The sequence below is a fragment of the Malania oleifera genome, chromosome 6 (assembly GCF_029873635.1).
Source record: "Malania oleifera isolate guangnan ecotype guangnan chromosome 6, ASM2987363v1, whole genome shotgun sequence".
Classification (NCBI taxonomy): Eukaryota; Viridiplantae; Streptophyta; class Magnoliopsida; order Santalales; family Ximeniaceae; genus Malania; species Malania oleifera.
The window spans coordinates 36484353-36509415 of NC_080422.1; the positions used below are offsets into that span (position 1 = coordinate 36484353).

At 35.4% G+C, this 25063-nt stretch overlaps 1 protein-coding gene across 1 annotated transcript; it reads left to right on the forward strand.

The window, feature by feature from the left end:
* Positions 1–9032: 9032 nt before the first annotated feature.
* Positions 9033–9644, forward strand: LOC131158559 (uncharacterized). The gene has a single exon (XM_058113427.1). It carries the CDS (start codon positions 9033–9035, stop codon positions 9642–9644), a length of 612 nt encoding a protein of 203 aa, XP_057969410.1.
* The last annotated feature ends 15419 nt before the right edge of the window (positions 9645–25063 follow it).

The window sequence follows — 25063 nt, forward strand, 5'->3', positions numbered from 1 at the left end:
CAAGTGAGGAGCAGGTAGTCTATAGTGAGGCTACATTCTCCTAAAGTGACTGTAGTTCTGAACGCATGTCACTACTAAATGTAGTGAATTTATGATGGAAGGGTACAAACCAAGATGGAGTGTCAGGCTCAGGTTCTTGATGTTAGTTAGGAGGTGGAGGTACAGCTGCCGGTCTCGGTGGTTGTCTCCTTTTTAGAAACCAACCCTGCTGATGTTTTTCATATCCCATTGTTTTCAGGGTCGTAGAGTTAAAAAGATCATATTGAGTTCTCTTTATGAACAACTCAGTAGGAGTAGTGACACAAAGGTGAGAAAATAATAGATTCAGGATACCACCATATAGAAGAGTGACTCGTCTGACTTCCAATTTGGGCCATATCCATTTCAGAATTAAACTTGATAAGTCAAGTTTCTTCCCTTTTAAAAAACACCACAAAACGAAGCAATCAACATAGGATATGTAATCATGTGAACCAGCTCGGGGTTGGATATTGTTCATGCTTATTTTTTGAAGGATTTGTGCTTGGAGGTTTAGCTGCTTATACAAAGAAGGATGTCCAAAGTATACTGGGTCTTCTATCATGATCAACGGTAGAAATTCCTCAGGGGTGAAACCTTGCTCAAGTGCTAGACACTAAAATTCTCCTGGGCTAATGTGCAAGATAGGGGCCAAAGTCTGTGGTGTTAGGGAGATAGCTTTTCCCCTAACCTCGGTGGTCAATACAGGCTCTCCATGTACCATATTTGCGTAAAATATTTTCACTAAATTCGGATAAAGACCTTTTGATTGATAAATCACAAAATATTTCCAACCAATTTCTTGAAACATTGGTAGGATGTCTGGAAATTTTGACCTAAAGAACGTGGTATCAAGGATTTTACCAAAAATCAGATTCATAGAACAAAGATTGGTTCTATATCGTTGCTTGGATTGAGGAGTTATGAGCCATCTCTTGATATTTCCATCGTCTTTCCTTGAAGAGGCACCACGGTTCGCCATAGTCTTGGTGCAAGGCATCTTAATTTCTAATAGTGAACAAGCGAATGGAAACCCTAGAAATCGTGGAGAAAGGTGTAGGAAAATCATTTTGACGTTTTGATCAAAGGATTTTGAGCCTAAGGATCAAGGGAGATCAAGAGAGGGAGGCTCGGGGTGAGTGATAGAATAGTGGTTAGTTGATTGGGATATGAAAAGTTAGGGTTTTCGCGCTGTGCATATTGAAAGTCCCGTCAATTCAGTTGCCTGGGGTGTTGGGCTCAGTTGCTTGACATTTAATGAATTTCAATTTTTACAAGATAGCACTCTAGTTGACTAAGATAAAAAAAGCTCAGGTGCCTGACCCTCCTTTTTTCACAATCCAGTTCACTAAGCTTTCAAGCTTAGTCGCCTGACCTCACCAAACTTCCATTTATTCTCTTTTCACTCAACATGAATTCTTCCTAAACAACTTTCTTACTATGTAATAAACCAAGTTCTCTTTTTATTGATATAAACCTGTCTTTTGGAATAGGTTTTGTGAAAATGTTCGCCCATTGGTCGTTTGTATTTATAAATTCAAGTAGTATATCTTATTTTTGCACGTGATCTCTTAAAAAATGATGTCTTCTGTCTATGTGCTTGGTTTTTGAGTGTGATATCGGATTTTTGGAAATGTTTATTGCACTTGTATTATTACACTTTATCGGTATGGCTGAGTACTCTAAATTAAAGTTTTTTAATTGTTGTTTCATGTAGAGTATTTGTGCACAGCAACTACCTGCTACCACATACTCAGTTTCAACAATGGATAAAGCTATGGAATTTTTTTTTTTTTGGAGAACCAAGAGACAAGAGACCATCCTAAAAAGTGACAAGTCCCACTTGTACTTTTTCTGTCAATCTTACAACCTGCATAGTCCGAATCTGAGTAACTAATTATTTCAAAATCGGTGTCCTTAGGATACCATAGTCCTAAATCAATTGTGTCTATCAAGTATCTTAGAATTCTTTTGATGGCTATCTGATGAGATTCCTTAGGAGCTGATTGAAACTGGGCACACATGCACACACTAAACATTATATCTGGTCTACTAGCAGTCAAGTATAACAAACTTCCTATCATACCTCTATAGTATTTCATTTCTACTGGTTTTCCTTTTTCATTTTTATCAAGGCTTCTGAAGGTACTCATGGGAGTTCCTATGGGCTTACGTCCTTCCATGTCAAACTTCTTAAGCATGTCCCTTATATATTTTAATTGATTTATAAAAGTTCCATTTTTAGCTTGCTTAATATGTAATCCTAGGAAGTAATTTAACTCCCCATCATACTCATCTCAAACTAATCTTGCATACATTTGGCAAATTCTTTGCATAAATCATCATTTGTGACACCAAATATAATATCACCAATATAAATTTGTATGATAAACATGCCTTTATTTTTGGATTTTATGAATAACGTGTTATCTGCCTTTCCTTTTGAAAAACCATTTTCTAGTAAGAATTCACTTAACTTCTCATACCAAGCTCTAGAAGCTTGTTTTAACCCATATAATGCTTTTGTTAATCTAAATACATGATCAGGGTTATTTATGTTCTCAAAACCAGGGGGCTATTCCACATAGACTTCTTCATTAATAAAACCATTTAAAAATGCACTTTTTACATCCATTTGATAGAGTTTGAATTCTTTATGAGATTCATATGCGAACAACATTCTAATGGCTTCTATTCTTGCTATGGAAGCAAAAGTCTCATCGCAGTCCATTCCTTCTTCTTGATTATATCCTTAAGCTACAAGTCTTGCCTCATTTCTTACTATTATGCTATTTTCATCCTTTTTATTCCTAAATACCCATCTTGTTCCAATTATTGAGTGGTTATTGGGTCTAGGAACTAATGTCCATACTATATTTCTTTCAAACTGATTTAACTCTTCTTGCATAGCTACTATCCAAGAATCATCACTCAAGGTTTCTTCAATGTTCTTAGGTTCTTCTTGGGATAGAAATACATAGTGGTTACATAAGTTTTTTAATGATGATCTAGTAGATACTTCTTGAGAAGGTTCTCCTATTATTTGATCTTTAGGATGATTTCTTACAAATTTCCACTCTTTGGGTAACTTAAGTTTTTCTATAGGATCATCATTTGGAGTTTCTTCATTTTTCTCTTCTTTAACTTCTATGATTTGTAAATCTTCGAGTTTTTGTAAGGCATTATCTTTTTCTTCAATCTCAATTGCTTTTGTAAAAGGATTAGATTCATCAAATGTTACATGGATTGATTCAATGATTGTGAGAGTTCTCTTATTATAAATTCTAAAGGCTTTACTATTTGATGCATACCCTAGAAAGATACCTTCATCTGATTTAGCATCAAATTTCTCTAAGTCATCTTTATCATTAAGTACAAAACACTTACATCCAAATACATGAAAGTAAGCTATGTTAGGCCTTCTTCATTTCCATAATTCATAGGGAGTTTTATTTAAATTTGATCTAATGGAAACTCTATTCACTACATAGCATGCGGTATTAACCACTTCAGCCCAAAAGTACTTAGGTAGCTTGTATTCATTTAACATAGTCCTAGCCATTTCTTGAAGGGATCTATTCTTTCTTTCAACAACTCCATTTTGTTGTGGAGTTCTAGGTACTGAAAAATTATGTCTAATTCCATGTTCATTGCAAAAATTTTCAACATCTTTATTGTTGAATTCTCTTCCTTGATCACTTCTAATATTTAGAACACCGTAGCCTTTTTTCATTTTGAAGTCTTTTACATAAGTTTATCAATGTATTACATGCTTCATCTTTTGTGGCTAAGAAGAGTACCTAGATAAATCTGGATTAGTCATCAATTATGAAAACCATATTACTTTCCTCCTATACTTTGTGTCCTAGTGGGACCAAATAAGTCTAAGTGAATAAGCTCTAAGGGCTTGCTAGTGGAAATGTGTTTCTTCTTCTTAAAGCTAGACTTAGTTTGTTTTCCTAATTGACAAGCATACAAAATTTTATCCTTAACAAACTTTGTGCTAGGTAGTCCTCTAACTAAGTTCTTTTTGACTAGTTTTGATAGTAAGTCCATACTAGAGTGTCCTAGTCTTCTATGTCATAACCAACTAAGCATGTAATATTTTGATATTTTAACTTTTCAAAATTTATGCAATACACATTATCAATTCTTTTAGAGATGAATAGAATATTATGTTTTTCTCTATTTTCAACAATACATTTGTCTTGCTTAAAAATTATATCAAAACCTTTGTCACTCAATTGGCTTATGCTCAATAGGTTATGCTTTAATCCATCTACCAATAACACATCATCAATGGTGAGGGAAGGTTCTTACCTATTTTACCAATCCCAATGATTTAGCCTTTGGCATTGTCTCTAAATGTGACATATCCGCCATCTTTTAGCCTTAGTGTGATGAACTTGGATTTATCCATGGTCATGTGCCTTGAACACTCGCTGTCCAAGTACCATTTGTCCTTTAATGGGGTAGTCCTAAAGCAAACCTACAAGAAGGGTTCAATGTGTTACTCTTAGGTACCCAAACTTTCTTAGGTCTTTTTATTTCAGATTTATTTTCTTTGACTTTCCATACTTTCTAGATTTTAATATTTTTTCTTTTGAATGGGCATTCAAATTTTATATGTCCATTTTTCTTACACAAGAAGCACGTAGTGTGTTCATAGATATTTGTGGAAGATGTGCTTGCATAATGTTTTGATTCCTTTACAAAATATCCCATATATATATATTCTTTTTCTTTTTGTTCTCAATTCCGTTGTATCTAATTCCTTCTTTGTCTAATGACATTCTTTGGTATTGGAATACTTATATAGTATTTTATTTTGTGCATTTCTTTACAGTTTTTGATAGGGAGTAATTTTCTAAGAATTATTAAATTTATTTTAGGATAATTTTTGATTAATTAAGTACCGTTCGTAAGAACGAACGTGTAGGGGGGTGCTAATATCTTCCCCTCGCGTAACCGAACTCTCGAACCCGACTTTGGTAATGCAGACCTATTCTACCCTTAATTGGGTAGTAATCATGTATTCAAATGACACTAAAAGGTTAGTTGCAAATTCATACATTTTTTTTTTTTCATGAAAATATTATTTTAAAAATCCACCTTTTTTAGTTCGCGTACCTCGAGGCAACACACATTCTGGTGTTCCTGCCCCGCACAAGAGAACATCCCGACACGTTTCATAATTACATTTGTAAAACCATTCATCGATTAATCATAACCATAGCAAACTCACCTTGAAGGTGCATTTGAGACATCTAAGAACCTATTTTACTGCAACTCGATGCTTTTTACCTGAACTAGAAATAAAATGACAACCACAGCAACTACATGAGTAATGTGGATCTAGCTAGCTAGAAAGTGCATATGCATTAGGCACTATATCCATTTCTTTATTATTATTTTTTTCACTAGTAGGAGACTACTTATTACTAAGCTTGAAGTGGCTTGCAAGTGGGTAGCTACTAGTTTTTCCTTGCTTATGGTAAACCTCTTCAACACTTTTTAACATATTTCTCCTAAGATAACAAAACTTTGCCATTCTCCCCATCATGAATTACTCTTAAACCAAAGATATTTTTTTAATTGGCCCCAAGTCTTTCATGGAAAAAGACTTACTATTAAGTTGTTTTTTACAATGTGACAATTTTGTTAATGTCATGGCCAACAATTAACATGTTATTAATATAAAGGAAAAAATCACTTCTTGAGAAATTGATTACAACCACACAATCATCTATAGTAGTCTAAGTATACCTATAACCATAAAGGAGTCAAAACATTTTATAGCATTGTCGAGGTGCTTACATAAATTCAAATAAGCTTTTCTACAACATGCAAACAAGATGTAATTTGCTTTTAATTTGAACCCACCAGTGGTTCTATGTATATTGTTTCATCTAAGTCACCATAAAGGAATGTGACCTTCATTTCTTTTAGATGAATACTTTCACAATCAAATGAGTTTTGTGCCTTGGATGAGAGCCTTTTACTTCGATCTTCCACTTGTAAACCAATTTGCATTTAAGTGCTCTCTTGACCTTAAGCAATTTCACCAAGTCAAAGGTATGATTTTTATGCAATGATTACGTCTCTTCTTATATGGAATCCATCTATTGTTCTTTGTGGTCATGTAATATGTATTCTTATAGTATTTTGATTCTCCTACATCTATAAGTGACACATAGTCATACAAGAATGTCCTTGAGTTGGCTATATTAGCTTAGAAGATATGTTTAACTATCAGATTTTATAGATGGTTAAGAAGGTGCTTGTTCAACATGTTATGCATATAGAGACCCAAAGAATTTATAGTAATTAAATAATAAGAAAAGGAAAGAAAGAAAGGGGAAATTTTCACAAAAGGGACAGAGTCTCATCGACGAACTCTACGAATTGTCTTTTTGGGATTGTCGACAGGGACGCTTGTCTTGTTGATGAGAATTTACCGAGAGGCTATTTTTATGCTCTGAATTTCGTCGATGAGGGTAGGGTGTTCATCGACTAACTTGCTTCTTGGCCTCGTCAACGAAGTGGCGTGTCTCGTTGACGAAGCCAGGGGTATAAACAACGAAAAATTATTTTTCTACGAGGTATTTTGTATGCAGGCTATCTCTCTCTCTCTCTCTCTCTCTCTCTCTCTCTCTCTCTCTCTCTCTCTCTCTCTCTCTCTATAAAATCATCCCTCCCTCCTTCTCTCTTCGATTTCGGCTTTGTTCTTTGCCGGTTCGACAATTTGAAGCCGCCACGTCACTTTTGGGAAGATTCTCTTCAAATCTGCTGAAGTGATTTGTTGGTTAGGCCAACTTGGGAACCATTCTAAAATTTGGGTAAGTGAATTTTTAAGTATTTTCAATATTACTAGTATTACTCGAGGCTAGATTTTGTATACCATGAGAATATACTAGTGTTTTGTAGAATAAATTTGGGGTGTTATATTTTCAAGAAAGGGTGTTTTGGACCCCTATAGTCATGGATTAAGGACCCTAGCAAGTATATGTTTTGGAACCCTAGTAAATTATAGTTTAAGAAATTTATGAATAGGCAATTTCATAAATTATGGGTGCATGGATTTACTAGAGAATATGTATACGTAAATGCAGGTTTGAGGTTGGTACACTGAGGGTACGAGAGTGGAGTGGAGTGGAGGCCAGCCTCCCAATCAGATAGGTAAGGGAGATATGCTATGTTAGGAATTTTAAAAGTTTATCAGAAAATTTTTTGTGTGTGTGTGTGTGTGTGTGTATCAGTTTATTATTCAGTTCTTCCAGAATATTATTATTATGTTAGGAGATGCAGATTTTAGAGCATGAGATTTTAATTACTCAATTGTGTGGTATGAGTTCATTACAGTTTAGTATGGTATTTATACAGTTTTACAAATATCATGTTATATAATATATTAGCAGGAAATATCAATATGCAGTTTTCAGAAAATATGATTTATAACATTTTTCAGAATGCCATGATTTCCAAAACCATAACACTCAGACATTACAAATTATACAGTCAGATATTAAAGTCATTTTAGTTAGATATTACAATTATTTAAACAGATAATACAGTATTTCCGATCAGATTTATAGTGTTATGGTTATTTTGAAATCATGATAAAATAGCAAGATAATTATATATATATATATATATATATATATATATGTATTATATAGTATTAGATCCCTGAGGAAATATTTAGTCAGATTCAGATAGCAGAGCACGATACTGTTGCTATTTCAGATTAGAATGCAACCACATATCATAGATAGTGTGTGGATTCTGTCTACCGTGCTAAGAGAGATTGTAGTCCCCTTAGAGTACTAGGTTGAGGTGGCCGGTTTGACGAGGCAGAGATTAGTAGTGTGCCAGGAGAGACTGTAGTGGGCCAGATTGTGGATTGGTAGAATTTCATATTGACTTACCTGGTAGGCCAACCAGATTTAAGTCTCGCCTACGGGCCGCACAACCCTGTCATGAGAGGTTAAATCATAACATTCAGTTCTCAAGGTATTATCATAGCTATTTCTATAAATATAGATTTACAGTACAACAGTAGATTTATTATAATATTAGAATTATGTGTAACTAGAAAACTCATATATACAGTTGTATTTTAAACTATAATAACTATAATCTGTACGATATACTAGACTATCAGTTTTACAGTTTCAGTATTATATCAGTATATCAAATGTGTAACTCAGTTTCCACACACTAATGATAACATATCTTCTCTTACTAAGCGTTGTCTCATCCTAGTTACTTAACATTTTTCAGGTGATCCAGCTAGGCGAGCAGATCAGGCTCGTGGATAGGGAGGTTTTGTGCTATCCTTTTTGGAAGGGTGAGTGTTTCCTGGGTGTTGGTTGTTTGGGTAGATCCCAGGGTTTTTGATTGATGTCACTGGTGTTTTGTGATGTATATTTTGAGACTTTTTAGATTTTTGGTATTGTAAATATAGTTGTCAGTTTATGTTTACCGCTGCCTAGAAATGTAATGTGAATAAAGTTTTCTCAGAGCTTCCTTAGAGCCTGAGATGTTTTTAGCAGATAATTTAGAGAGATTTTCTATATATATTTTATATATTAAATGAAAAAAAAATAACATGAAAAATCAGGTCGTTACAGTTTGGTATTAGAACCTAGGTTACTAGCTTCTGTAGACCCTAAAGTTCAACGAAAACAATACCAGAATATAGGAAAAAGGATTTGAGGTTTTGTTCTACGGTCTGGGTACAAGATTTTTGTGGTGGTTTCTGTATCTTTCCTAGGGTGACGATTTTAAAAAAGCCATAGTAAATTATTGATGAGTCATGTGTCTAGGTTGTAGGATTGGATTTTAAGTTAGGAACAGGGGGTAGTTAATAGTAAATTTGAGGTTTTAGTTGAATGAAATAAATTAGATCTGTACGAGAGATAGGATCCTTAAATAGTGTTCTTTGTCTTTTCAGGATAGACCCAAGGAGTAGTGGTACAAATGCTGGAGGTGAAAAAACAGGACCCTCTAGTATGGGAGGTGGAGATACAGATGTAGTGTTGTGCAGCGTCACCCAGCAGGTGATGGCTAAGATGGCTAAGAGCACGGGGGAGCGTGGCTGCACGATCAAGCAGTTTACGTGGATGAAGCCTCCATCTTTTGCTAGACGAGTTGACCCGATTGTGGTTGAAAATTGGATTCAAGACATTGAGGAGATATTGGCGGTGCTTTCATGTACAGACGAACAAAAGGTGTCATTTGCGTCATTTAAATTGATAGGGGAGGCAAAACGTTGGTGGAGATCGACAATTTTGATTGAGAAGCAGAGGCTTAATCCCATGCCAGTGATGTGGGGTCAATTCAAGGAGCTTTTCTTCGAGCGATATTTCCTTGCTATCATTTGGAGTGCAAAGGCAATAGAATTTCTGCATTTAGCTCAGGGGAAAATGAAAGTATCACAATATGCAGCACAATTTATTGAGTTGTCTCAATTTGCCTCACACTTGGCACCAGATGAGAAGAAGAAAATAAGGAAACTTGAGGAAGGTTCTAGGCAAAATTTGTTTGAGCAAGTCATCTATTTTCAGGCTCAGACATTCACGAAGGTGGTGAATGGAGCTACTGTTATTGAGAGTGGCATGTAGAGGAGTGCCGCAGCTAAGAGTCGGAGGAAGAGGCCCACGCCTCAAGATTTCCAAGTGGGTTCTAGTCAAAAACCATGGAAGGGAGACCGATATAGAGGTAGTCAGGAACGAATGATGGGGCACAGTGGTCCTCAGGGTGGACAGACTATTCCTATTTGTCCCAAATGTGGCCAAAGGTATCCAGGTGAATGTAGGATGAGAGAGAACGTTTGCTATCATTGTAGGAGACCTGGGCACAGGTCTTGGTCATGTTAGGGATTGCCGAACTAGGTACTGGCTCCCAGACCATTTCAGGGTGGTTATTAGGTGCCCCACAGAGACCAATAGAGGAACACTACACCGGCGAGGGTCTATGCGTTGACATCGGGTGATGCCGAGGCAGCTATAAACATAGTTACAGGTACCTTTACTACTTTTTCATATAAAGCTGTTGTTTTGTTTGACACAGGTGCTGCCCATTCTTTTACTTTGTCGGGGTTTGCTAAATTGACTTGGTATGAGACACGGTTGCTAGATGTCAAATTGGTTGTAGCTATGCCGACTAGATCAGTGGTGAGGTGTAGGAGGGTACTTAGGGATTTTCCAGTGGCCATTTAGGGAAAAGTACTGCCAGCTGATCTTGTGATAACATGTAGGGGTTTGATGTAATATTGAGTATGAATTGGTTGATAGCTAATCATACCATTATTGATTGTCATTTGAAAGAAGTGATTTTCAAACCTCTTGGTGAGCAAGAATACAGATTTCTTGGTTCATGTGTGCGCGCTTCACCACAGCTTGTGTCAACTATTCAGGTGAGAAAACTGATTCAAGATGGTTGCTGGGGATTTGTTGCCCACATAAAAGAATTGCCAAAAGAAGAACTGAAACAAGTTGATATTCTTGTGGTCAGAGAATTTTTAAATGTTTTTCCAAAAGAATTACTTGGTTTACCACCAGACCGTGAAGTTGAATTTACCATGGATCTTCTACCGGGGTTGGCACCGGTATTTAAAGCACCTTATCGAATGGCTCCAACCGAGTTAAGGGAACTAAAAGATCAATTACAATAATTGCTGGATAAAGGATTTAGCACACCCAGTGTGTCACCCTGGGGGGCACCAGTTCTATTCGTGAAGAAGAAAGATGAGACCATGAGAATGTGTGTAGATTATAGGGAAAAAAAAAACAAACTGATAGCTAAAAATAAATATACTCTTTCCAGGATCAACGATTTGTTTGATTAGCTTCAGGGGACCCAGGTCTATTCTAAAATTGACCTTTGGTTGGGTTACCATCAAGTGAAAGTTAGGACAAAAGACATTTCAAAGACAACATTACGAACTAGATATGGGCATTACGAGTTTCTGGTGATGCCATTTGAGTTAACTAACGCACTAGCAGTATTTATGGATTTAATGAATCGAGTGTTTCATCAGTACTTGGACCAGTTTGTTGTAGTATTCATTGATGATATACTGGTCTACTCGAGGAGTTTTGAGGAGCAAGAGCATTATTTGAGGCTGGTGTTGTAGACATTGAGAGAAAGGAAGTTGTATGCAAAATTCAAGAAATGTGAATTTTGGTTAAGGCAGGTGACGTTTCTCGATCATGTGATCTTCAGGGATGGCATATCGGTTGACCCGAACAAGATAGAGGCAGTGGTGAGCTGGGTGAGACAAGGGAATGTCCAAGAGGTTAGGAGTTTTTGGGTTTGGCAGGCTACTACCGACACTTTGTTGACAGTTTCTCCAGATTATCGAGTCCACTGACATGACTCACGAGGAAAAATGTGAGATTTGAATGGACCAATGATTGTGAACAGAGCTTTCAGGAATTGAAGTAGTAGTTGGTTACCGCCCCAGTGTTAGCTATTCCATAATGAGAGAACAGGTTCGTGATATACAGTGATGCGTCCCTGAAGGGACTTGGGTGTGTATTAATACAACACGGTAGGGTTATCGCATATGCTTCTAGGTAGGTTAAAGAATATGAGAACAACTATCTTGTGCATGATTTGGAACTGGCTGCAATGGTGTACGCACTCAAGATTTGGAGGCATTATTTGTATGGAGGGAAATGTGAAATCCTTACGGACCACAAAAGTTTGAAGTATTTCTTCACTCAGAAGGAACTGAATATGAGGCAAAGAAGGTGGCTGGAACTTATTAAATATTATAACTGCACTATTGGCTACCATCTAGGGAAAGCAAACGCGGTGGTTGATGCATTGAGCCGATAGTTAGTGGGAGCAGTATTATCAGTAATGGAGATTCAACACCCTATTTTGATGAGTTTGGAGAGGTTAGGCATGGAGTCGATAGAGGATAATCACAAGTCATTCATTGCTAACTTGGTGATTCAGCCTACGTTACAAGAAAGGATTAAAGCTAGCCACAATTTTGATCCAAAGTTAGCGGAGTTGATAGAGAAAGTGCAAGATGGACAGGAGGAGGATTTCAGCATATCAGATAACAGAGCTCAGCGGTTCCATACTAGACTATGTGTTCCTGTAGAACCCAAAATTGGGAGAACTATACTGGAGGAGGCTCACAGATCCCTATACACCGTACATCTAGGTAGTACTAAAATGTATTGGGATTTACGGGAATCCTTTTTGTGAAGCAACATGAAGAAGGATATCGTTGAATTTGTAAAGCAGTGCTTGACATGTCAGCAAATAAAGGCTGAGCACCAGAGACCTGCAAGGCAGTTGCAGCCACTCTTCATTCCAGAGTGGAAATAGGATCACGTCTCTTTGGATTTTGTTACTGGGCTACCACCAGTGTGACAGGGGTTGAATGCTATTTGGGTGATCATTGATCATCTGATGAAGACTGCTCACTTCATCCCTATTAAAGTTAGTTATTCCATGGATAGATTGATAGAAATATTTGTTCAGGAAATAGTTCGCATCCTTGGTGTACCAGTATCCATAGTCTCAAACCGAGATCCCCAGTTTACTTCACGATTTTGGAAAAGCTTTCAGGAGGATATGGGAACATAGTTAGCATTCAGCACTGCTTTTCACCCTCATACGGACGGTTAGAATGAGAGGATAATCTAGACATTAGAGGATATGCTTCGTGCATGCGTGCTAGATTTTGGGGGTAGTTGGACCCAATTTATGTCGTTGGTTGAGTTTGCTTATAATAATAGCTATTAGGCCAGCATCAGCATGGTACCTTACGAGGCACTATATGGTAGGAGGTGTCGCTCTCCTCTTTTCTAGGATGAAGTAGGCAAGAGGCGAGTTTTGGGTCCAGAGATGGTGCAGCAGGTGTATAACAAAGTTTGGCTAATTAAAGAAAGAATCAGCATAGTTCAGAATCGACAGAAAAGCTACACAGATACTTGCCACTGAGAGTTAGAATTTGATGTGAGGGATCGGGTATTCTTGAAGGTAGCTCCTCTAAAAGGGGTTATAAGGTTTAGAAATAAAGGCAAGTTGAGCCCTAGGTACATTGGCCCTTTTGAGATACTAAAGAGAGTGGAGTCAGTTGCCTACAGGCTAGCTTTACCACCAACTTTGTCTAAAATAAACGACGTATTTCATATTGCCATGCTAAAGAAATACATCCCAGACTCGACCCATATAATCAGTTATGCAGAAATAGAGCTTAGAGATTCACAAGCCTATGAGGAAGCAGCAATACAGATCTTAGACTGAAAGACACAGGAATTGCGTACCAAGGAAATTCAGCTGGTGAAAGTTTTGTAGAGAAACCATGCTATAGAAGAAGTTTCATGAGAGCTTGAAAAAGAAATTAGATAGAAGTATCAATACTTATTTAATGAATTATAGTATTAGTCAGTGTTGTTTAGATAAAAACAAAGTTGTTTAGTGTAAAGTGATACATATATGGTTGTATTTTAGATTATAGGATAGGTAATGTTTTGGTTTTTGGAGATTTTTCTTTTTGAGTATATTTGTAATCTCCCAGGATCTTGTATGTAAGCATGGTATTCCTCTGCCACAAGTGAGGGTAATCAATAAAATAAGTAGCCAATTTTCTTCAGAGAGTGGTGTATGGTACCGATAGTAAATTTCGAGGATGAAATTTTATAAGGAGGGGAGAATGTAGAGACCCGAAGAATTTATAGTAATTAAAAAATAAGAAAAGGAAAGAAAGAAAGGGGAAATTTTCACAAAAGGGACAAAGTCTCGTCAACGAACACAAAGCATTCATTGATGAATCGTCTTCTTGGGATCGTCGATAGGGATGCGTGTCTCGTTGACGAGAATTTACCGAGAGGTTGTTTTCATGCTCTGAATTTCATCGACGAGGGTAGGGTGTTCATCGACTAACTTGCTCTTGGCCTCGTCGACGAAGTGGTGTGTCTCGTCAACAGAGCCAGGGGTATAAAAAGCCAAGAATTCTTTTTCTACGAGGTATTTTGCTTGCAGTTTGTCTCTCTCTCACTAAAATCGTCCCTCCCTCCTTTTCTCTTCGATTCCAGCTCCATTCTTCGCCGATTCAGTGATCCAAAACTATCACGTCACTCCTAGGAAGATTCTCTTCAAATTTGCTAGAGTGATTTGTTGGTTAAGCCAACTTGGGAACCATTCTAAAATTTGGGTAAGTGAATTTTTAGGTATTTTCAGCATTACCAGTATTACTTGAGGCCAGATTTTATATACCATGAGAATATTCCGGTGTTTTGTAGAATAAATTTGGGGTGTTATATTTTTAGGAATAGGGTGTTTTGGAACCCTCTGGTCATGGATTGAGGACCCCCAGCAAGTATATGTTTGGGAACCCAAGTAAATTATAGTTTAAGAAATTTACAAATAGGCAATTTTAGGAATTATGGGTGTATGGATTTACTGGAGAATATGTATACATAAATGCAAATTTGAGGTTGGTACACCGAGGGTGCGAGAGTGGAGTGGAGCGGAGGCCAGCCTCCTAGTCAGATAGGTAAGGGAGATATGCTATGCTAGGAATTTTAAAAGTTTATTAGAAAATTATGTATATATATATCAGTTTATTATTCAATTCTTCTAGAATATTATTATTATGTTAGGAGATGCAGATATTAGAGCATGAGATTTTAATTACTCAATTATGTGGCATGAGTTCGTTACAGTTTAGTATGATATTTTACAATTTTATAGATATCATGTTATATAGTATATTAGCTGGAAATATCAATATGTAGTTTTTAGAAAATACGATTTATAGTATTTTTTAGAATGCCATGATTTCCAAAACTATAACACTTAGACATTACAGATTATACAGTCAAATATTACAACCATTTTAGTTAGATATTACAATTATTTAAATAGATAATACAATATTTTAGATCAAATTTATAGTGTTATGGTTATTTTGAAATCATGATAAAACAGTGAGATAATTTTTTTAAATATATATATTAGTATTATACATTATTAGATCCTTGAGGAAATATTCAGTTAGATTTAGACAGCAGAGCATGATACCGTTGCTATTTCAGATCGGAGTGCAACCACATATCTCAGATAGTGTGTGGATTCCGTCTACCGTGCCAGGAGAGATTACAGTATCCCCGGAAGGCTGGGTTGAGGTGACCTGTTTGACGAGGTAGAGAATAGTAGCGTGCTCGGAGAGACTGTAGTGGGCCAGATTGTTGATTGGTAGAGTTTTAGATTGACTTACCTAGTAGGCCAACCAGAGTTAAATCCCGCCTATGAGCCGCACAACCCTGTCATGAGGGGTTAAATTATGACATTTAGTTCCGAAGGTATTATCACATCTATTTCTATAAATACAGATTTGTTGACCTTATTGGTCACGCCCAATTTTGATTATGACAAATACTCATTGTATCTAATGAGTGTTTGAGTTTCTGTGCAGGAATCAAGAATGATAAGATCAAGATGTGCACAAAGCAAGAAAAGCTTGAAGGCCAAATCATATTCTTTGTAATATATCTATATTGGTCTGTAATAGTAATTAGGGTTCTTCGGTTTGTAATAAGCACACACATCACATGTATGATTTACTTTATAAGCTCAAACCGAACCATGAATGAGACAGGACCTTAGGGTGCACCTTCGGTCGACCAAAAGACCGAAATCGGACTTTTTCGGTGATTTCAAATTGGACCCCAAGTGACCTTAAGACACGCACATATTTCACATATGTTTATTAGGCACTTGAATAAGACTTATTTGGGTCGATACGGGACCGAAATGCACACTTGGTGCACTTTCGGTCGACCGGCCAATTCAGTTCAATTTGGCCCGGTCGACCGAACTGGCCCTGGGTCAACAATTTGACCAAGGCCCGGTCGACCGAGACCATGTAGTTCATTTGACCCCGGTCGACCGAACCACCTGGAAGTCAACTTTTTGACCTCCCGGTCGACCGAGCACTTTTGTACTCCAACTACCTAGTCGACCGAAGGGTCTTGGGAGAACTCCCAACGATATGGTCGACCGAGCCCTTCAGTTCAAAATAGCCCCGGTCGACCGAACCTCAGAATTTTGGAAAATCGCCTTACTCGGTCGACCGGCCACTCAGTTCAAAATAGCCCTGGTCGACCGAGCCATTTGAGTCCTGGTCGACCGAACCACTTCTGGTTGACCGGACCTTTCGGGTTGCTTCCATTTTTACCGTGGTTAATATTTTTCTAAACAGGGTTAAAATGCCTTAAACGTCATTAAACTTTTCTAATAATACCCAATAGGTCCCCAACGGTCATATTTTCTCCCTTGCCTATATATATGAGTTTATTTGAGAAAATTAACAAGAGATTAGCCACTTTGATTAGGGAAAATTCTTTGAAAAACCAAAACCCTATAATACTCATTTTATTACTCAAACCACTCATACTTGCCTTCTATCATTGCCTACATATTTTGTAAGTTGATTGAGTGTTTTGTTTAAAAGGTTTGCTCTCCTTATGCTACTTGTTTGACACGATTTTCTTGAGATCCAAACCTAAGGATTCTTAGGAGGCTTTTGCTAATAAGCATTTCCTAAGAAAACCTTGTTAGATCTTCTAAGCTTGCACTTTCGTTGCAAGATCTTAAGAAGAGTGTATTTGTTTTTGTTTGCAAAAACTTTTCAAACACTTCCAAATATCTATTGTATTTTTATATTGCAAAATACTTTGAACAGATATTTTCTTGTGTGATTGTGATCTTTGTTGCAATATTCTTTCACTCATATATTATTTGCTGAATACAAAGATTACATGTCTTTTGCAAACCAAGCATATACATCGTTTAATACTTACATGCTTGAGATATCTTAATGATTGAAATGCATAAGACTTGACATCTTTGTGTGAACCTATTTGTTGAATATCTTGTGATACAAAGATTGTTTGTTTGACACTCTCACGTACTCTTTACACCGATAGAAAATACCTTTGAGAGTTGAATCATCTAGACCACATTGAGCTTACAAATTATTTCATATTTGTGGTGTATATTATTGCGCGAATTTGGGTACATATTTGCTTTACTTGAAAGCACAATCACTGTACCATTTCATTGTAATACACTTTGGTTGTATTTCCAGGCACGAGCCTGAAGAGGGAGACTAGCCCTGGAATAGTCCCAGATTGGCTTAGACCCGGTTAGGAAAGTTAGGTGCGTCGTCCTGTTAAGGCGTGTAGGTTGAGGTCATCCCCGCTAATTGACCTGGTTAAGGTTGAGGTCAGTCCTGTGTTAATTTGACCTGGTTGTAAACGGTGTCGCTCCACCCTTAAGTGAGCTACTAGTGGAATCCTCAAGCTTGCGAGCTTGAGGCGGGGACGTAGGCATAGTTGGCCGAACCCCGATAACATATCGTGTATTTGCTTACATTTCCGCACTTTACATTTACCGCACATGTATGTTATGGGTGAATGATGCGTATGACTTAATTTTCATATTATATTTATCTACGCATTTGGAAATTGCATAGACAGACCCGAAGTTGTGCATATACTGTTGTTAAATACATTAACCTAGGAGAAAAAGTTTAAAATTCCAATTCACCCCCCCTCTTGGGAATACACAAATTCTAACAAGATTTACAGTACAACAACAGATTTATTATAATATTAGAATTATGTGTAACTAGAAAACGCAAATATACAGCTTTATTTTAAACTATAATAAATTTAATCTATACTGTATACTAGACTATCAGTTTTACAGTTTCAGTATTTTATCAGTATATCAAATGTGTAACTCAGTTGCCACACACTAGTGATAGCATATCTTCAATTATTGAGCGTTGTCTCATCCTAGTGACTTAACATTTTTCAGGTGATCCAGTTAGGCGAGCAGATCAGGCTCGCAGGTAGGGAGGTTCTTGCGCTGTCCTTTTTGGAAGGGTGAGTGTTTCATGGGTGTTGGTTGCTTGGGTATATCCCAGGATTTTTGATTGGTGTCACTGAGTGTTTTATGATGTATATTTTGGGACTTTTTAGATTTCTGGTATTGTAAATATAGTTGTCGGTTTATGTTTACAGCTGTTTAGAAATGTAATGTGAATAAAGTTTTCTCAGAGCTTCCTTGGAGCCTGAGATGTTTTTAGCTGATAATTCAGAAAGATTTGCTATATATATATATATATATATATATATATATATATATATATGTATGTATGTATATTAAATGAAAAAAAAAATGACATGAAAAATCAGATCGTTTTAATGCAACTACTAAGTTAGTAAAAGGAGCATCACCATATCCATAACCAACTTGAACTCAAATTGAAATTAATATGAAGTCCTAAACCAACTTAAGCGTTTTTTTTTTCTTTTTTTTTGGGAAAGGAAAAGAAAAATAAGAAGAAAATTTATTTTTTTATTATTTTTTCTCTCTATATTAAATACTACTACAAATAAAAACTTATTTATTAAATATTAATAATGTGTAAACTCTTTTATTCATTTACTTCATATTTTTTATTTTCTTTCATAATTTCTTTGACAATGAAATATTAAAAAAGTGAATTTCTTTTCATTTTCTTCTTTTTCTTAATATTTTCAAGTTTCAAATTTTGATTTAGTGAAAAATACATTTTCCTTGAAATATATTATTAAAAAGAGTAAAATCCAGCAACACCTCCTCAGTTTCCCGAATATGACACCCCCTGAGTTTTCAAAAACTACAAAAAAAAAAAAAAAAAAACACCAAGATTTAATTTTGTTGAGAAAATGAACCTTTCGTTAGCTGACATAAGTCAATCGTTAAGTATATGTGAAAAACATTAATTTTATCCATGATAAAATGATATTTTGAAATAAAATCAATTAAATCAATTAAATTAAAAAAATTGATTAGCGTAATGTCTTGAAATTTGACTAATTGAATTGAAAACCTAACTAATTCTCAAATTGACCGATTTAGCTAGTCTAAACGCCTTGGATCAATCAATTGACATCAGCATAAAAAAAAGTTTATTATTAATTTAAATTTTAAATATATATATATAAGTACTATTCATTAAAACACCTACTAATTATAATGCTAAAAAATATTTGTTAAATTTATATTTCATAAAACTTTAATGATTAAACACATCCTAAATATATAAATCACAGTTCAATTTTTAAATTTAAGTAGCCTATCAAACATAATGCTAGAAAACGTAAGTTAAAATTTCAAAATTTATACTTTATAAATTTAAACTATAAATTGTATGTGAAAATATGAATGTTAAATGGATAAAAAAATCAAAAAATATATATTAATTAGTTAACTTTTATTGGAGACAATTCACCATTTTTTTCTTGATTTTTATCAAGTCGTTATGTTATTAAATATGATATTCAGCCAGACTCAAAAAAGGAGCCGAAATTCGACCAATTGACCGATCTATACCAATTTTTAAACTATACTTTATTATTATTTAAAAATAAATTTAGTTATTTAATTTACATGAAATCTATATAACAAATATTTTGGAACAATATATTATTTAGGTACATTTTCTAAATTATTATTATTATTATTATTATTATTTATTTTTCATAGTTTTAAATTTTTTAAATAATAATTTAATTATATTGTCATGCTTATGCCAATTAATTAATTGGCCAAAAACTAGTCATTGGGCATTCAATTTACTTATAAGTTCAATTTTTAAAATATATTATACTTAACTTACTAGTTTTTCCCGAATTATTTATTAAATGAATGTCATTTTTATAATTTATCTTAACAAAATTGAATCAAAGGGTAAAATTATCATTTTATGTAAAATTTTATTTTATTTTTTCACTATGCTTGACAATTGACTAATAATCAACTAAAGGAAGTTTCATTTTGTCAATCAAAATAAATTCAAGAATTTTTTTATTTATTTATAATGTTCAAGAATTTAGGGATAGAGTGTCATATTCAAAAAATTCAAAGGGTATTTTTGGATTTCATATTTTTAAAAAATATATAAAAATATGCCTCCATGCCAATCAGCCAACCTGAATTTCACAGATCTCATCGGTGAATATGTTAATCTAGTCCAAGATCTATCTTGTTAGATAATTTTTCTCCATCCCAAGACATATGTTCAACACTATTCAATCATACATAATAAACCAACTAAAGCAAGACTTTTTTTTTTTTTTTTTCACTTTTCTATGTTTAGAAGCATAAATTTTGGACCTTAAATTTGTATTTTTGTGGATTCGGATAAAATTTAATATAATTTTTTATTACATCTTATTCAAATCCAAAGTCTCTTCCAAACATAGGATTTATGTCTTAGAGTTTGGAGTTTGGAGTTTGAAACTTAAATTTGAATTGTGTAAGATTGAATAAAATACAAAATAAAATTATGTTAATTTTATCTAAAATTGCACTAGGACAATTTTGGAGCAAAATGAACTCCCTTATTTTTAGAGTCTAGGTTCCTTAGTGATGAACTTAGTTGATTCAAAGGCATTGAAGCCATAAGACTTGATTACTCGTTAGACATTTGAATGTTTATTTGAATGAGAATAAGTACGGCTGGACTGGACTCGGTGCAGCCTTACCTCCACACACGCATGACTACTTGACACTATAGGTGGAACTTGGTAAGGGTGATTCCTTCTAGCCTTTGAGATCTCCTCATCTATCATAGTTGGTATTGGAGCGGAACTCTTGATCTTTAAATGGAAATTAAATTCATATTGTTGATACCAACTCAATTGTTGAAATTCAGTTTATGACATTGAGTGGGGGAAGCAGCAAGTTATCTTGTTCTTCTCTCACACTCTACTCTTGTTATATGATTCATTGTGGTTAAGGAAGCATAAGGTGCAGGCCTATATTTATCTATCTTGTGAACATTAAGATGCTTAAATGTGCTTTATACCCTTGATAAGGGATAAGTATTGATCAAGGAGAACTAAGATAAGAATACTTTATGCCCTTAAGGCAAGTATTGTGGCCACATATCTGAAGTTGTCCTATTGTGGTTGGCATTGAAACTCGAATGATTATCAAATAAGACTTATGTTTTCCTCGTTCCATAGGCAGAGATGATACTCGTGAATATAATGGAAGTGGACGATTGAAAGAGTTTGGCCAAGGGTGTCTTTCACAAAACTTGAGAAGTTTGAACCTATATAGAGAGATGACATTCTTATATCTATAGAGTAAGTTGTGCAAACCTTGGACAGACAGTTCTCGAGCCACACAAGTGCAATTATATGCTGCACAATGGTGACACTTACCCAATGGGGTATCGAGTTGAAGGGAACCGCGAATGTTGCTCATTGAATTCACTGAAACCTAAAATTTGTTATGATTTTAGTTATGGTGGGAATACAATAGGAGACCACAATTGTGGAATTAATGGGAGTTTGTTTCCACCATTGGCCTTTCAACCTAATCTTGATCCATGCCAAGGGGCATTATGATAAGTTTTACCAAAGGGAATATAAGTCATATTGCTAGTGGGCACATGAGTCGTATTGACTAAAGGGCCTTTCTATTTGTTGTTTTTGTGTAAGTTCATGCAGCACAACCACAATAAAGGGTCACCTTCCAAATAAAGCTTGAGTTCGAGCTAGAGGGTAGTGGTATTAGAATGTTAACCACAACGAACTGTGGTTAAGATAAAGTTTTCAGAGGACATGTGATGGGGAATCTTGAGATTCAATTTGGGTTTTGATATTTGGGATGTCTGAGGACACATGATATTGATTATAAGACTAAGATTTGCACCTAAGGTGTGATCCAAGTTTGTGCCTTGACGACGTAAGGAAGTCCTTATGGTTGGATTTGAGCCAGATGGTTAACCTAATAATTGTGGGATGTATGACCATGTTGGTTACCTTGTGAGGAATTGGGTTGTGCACCCTAGATGTTAAGATTGTTCATGTTTTAGGAGTTTCCTTGGTGTGACTCATGGAGTTACGTCTCATGAGACTCCTTGGGTGGCCACTCACCTTTGGGATAGTATGTTAGTGTCGAGCTTAATTGGACATGTTTTGCTAAATATGGTAACCCTATGGTTTCAAGATTGATTGTACTTGGAAAGACACCAAAATTTGGACTCATCTTTGAGGATGAGTCTTGTTAGACTCTTGGGTGATAACTCACTTTCGAAACAGAAATGTTGGTTTTGAGCTTTGATGCTTACTTGGTTAACTATAAAGCTGGTTGGTCGTTAGACTTAGAGAACCTTCGAGATGGGATCTTGTTGTAATATGTGACTCATATGTTGAGTGGAATACATGTACAAAGAAAACATAGTAGAAAACAATGAAGTTGACTTGTAGGAATAAATCGACAGCGGTTTGCCTGAAATCGTTGATGGTTTTGTTCAAGTGCAGAAGAAACAATCGATGGATTTGCAGTGGTATATTGACTGTTTGGTCTTGGCATTAAACCGTCGATGGTATGTCTGAAACTGTCGACAGTTTTGTTCAGTTACTCAGTGCTGGTTTTCAAATTTTAAATTGTGAATTTGTATAGGTTGGGTTTTGGGGGGTCTTTGGGACATAAGATAGTGAAAATTCACAACTATTTGCTCCTATGGACGTAGGCATTGCCAAACCACGTAATTCTTTGTGTCATTGTTTTGTTGCTTTCATATAATCTGTGTGATTGTGTTTTTCTATATATTTCATTATTGGTTGTTGCATTGTGTGATTTTATTTTTCGATGCACATTAATTTGCGCAACAAATTGGTATCAGATCAATTGGTTACAATGGTTTCTAGGATTTCTTCTGCAAAGTTCAATGTTGTCAAGTTCGATGGATCAAGTAATTTTGAACTATAGCAAAGAATGGTTAAGGATCTATTAGTGCTGCAGGGTATAGTGAAGGCATTATACGGAAGTCAATTGGAAGGTATGGATGAAACAAGTTGGAAGGAGTTGGAAGCAAAGGTTGTGGAAACTATCAGGCTTTATTTGGCTGATGACGTCTCGTATCACATCATGGATGAGGAATATTTGGCTGCTGTTTGGCAGAAACTAGAAAGCTGGTATAGGTCCAAGTCTTTAACAAACAAGTTGTATCTTAAATAGAAATTGAATTAACTTAAGATGGCAAAGGGTTCGTATTTGAACCAATATATCAATGTATTCAACCATATTATAAGTGATTTGATGCGAATTGATGTGAAGTTCAAGGAGGAAGACAAGGCGTTGATGTTATTGAATTCCCTACCAATGTCTCATGCGTATGAGAATCTTGTTACAACTCTAACATGGGGAAAAGAAACCTTGAATTTGGAAGAGGTTACAAGTGCTCTATTGGGTTTTCATCGAAGAAAGAAAGCCAGCAATGAGATTTCACAAGGTGAAGGGCTTGCGGTTGTTGACACTTTAATTTTTACCAGGCCTCTCTAGGTGGTGACGTGCAATTTTGTGTTTTAAAAATTGAAAGATCTTTTTGAAGCATCTATTTGAGTCCCGATTATGTCCAAATTGAGTCATGGTTATTTCAAATTTGAGTCCTTTTATTTTAAAATTGTGTCCAGGTTACTTCAAAATTGAGTCCCAATTATTTTAAATTTGAGTCCTTTTATTCTAAAATTGAGTCCCATTTATTTTAAATTTGACTCCTTTTATTTTAAATTGAGCCCCGGTTATTTTAAAATTGAGTCCCAATTATTTGAAATTTGAGTCCTTTATTGTTAAAAATTAAGTCCCGAATTTGTTTAAACCCCTTTTATTCTTTTAATTGAGTTGTTTTAATTTAAAATTAAATTTGGGCCCTTTTAATTAAGTTCACTTTAAAAAAAATAAAATCGAGCCACCCTTTTATTTTTGGAGGATTTTGGTAACCAAAAAAAAAAAAAAATGAAAATTGCATGGGACATGCATGCATGGGGGTTTTTATATTAAAATTGGAATGGGCCAGCACACGTGAAGGCTATGCATGGCCCTTGCAAAGGTTTAAGGGGTTTTTTTTTTTTTTTAAAAAAAAGCCTTTAAAAAGGCATGAGAGGCACAAGGAGAGGGACGACTACTTAACAGGAAAAAAAAAAGAGAAAACGAGAAACCAAAAGAAAAACGCCACAGCAGCCTTTTCCTCTCCTACCGAAAACACAAGCACTGCCACCTCACAGCCATAGGCATACCCTGAGAATTTAGGTATACTCCCAAGAGGGGGGGTGAATTGGGTCTTTAAAATTTCTTTATAACTTAGATTTGTAAATACCTTTAAGTATTACCCTTTTCAATTTAATTTCACACATTTGGTAACCTCACAAGTTCAGTTAACAATCTTGGATGCTGATTATGCTGAATGTAAAATTGATAGAAAAAGCACAAGTGGTACTTGTCACTTTTTAGGAAAATCCCTTATATCTTGGTTCTCCAAGAAACAAAATTACGTAGCCTTATCTCTTGCTGAAGCTGAATATGTGGCAGTAGGTAGCGGTTGTGCACAAACTCTCTACATGAAGCAACAATTAAAAGATTATAAGTTAGAATATTCAGCTATACCTATAAAGTGTGATAATACTAGCGCTATAAATATCTCTAAAAATCTCATATCACACTCCAAGACCAAGCATTATAAGACATAAGATCACGTCTAAGAGATCATGTTCAAAAGGAAGACATTTTAACTTGAATTTTGTGAATACAAGTGACCATGGGCAGATATGTTTATACCAAACCTCTCAGAAGATGATCGATATCATAAGAGGAACTAGGCATTTTTACACAACATGACAGAGAAGTTGTCTAAAAGAGGATATTGAATGAATAGTAAAGTAGAATTTGAAAGGCAAGTGAGGTCAAGTGACTAAACCATAAGGCACAATCGATTGATCCCTTTTTGACTTTGTTAGTATTTCAGGAACAGTAAAGTCAGGCGGCTGACCCTCTAAGCCTCAGTCGACTGACTTGCTACTATCTGGGAAAAATTCATATACGCTAACTGTTAGGTGACTGACCTCGATTTTAGTCGACTAATTGATGGCGATTTAAATACCTAAAATGCGCAAAACCTTAACCTTTCAACTTCCAGACACTAGACTCTGTCTTTCTTCTCTTCTAC

Excerpts from the sequence above, each read along its gene's own strand:
- LOC131158559 (XM_058113427.1), top strand. The coding sequence starts at position 9,033 with ATGGGAGGTGGAGATACAGATGTAGTGTTGTGCAGCGTCACCCAGCAG.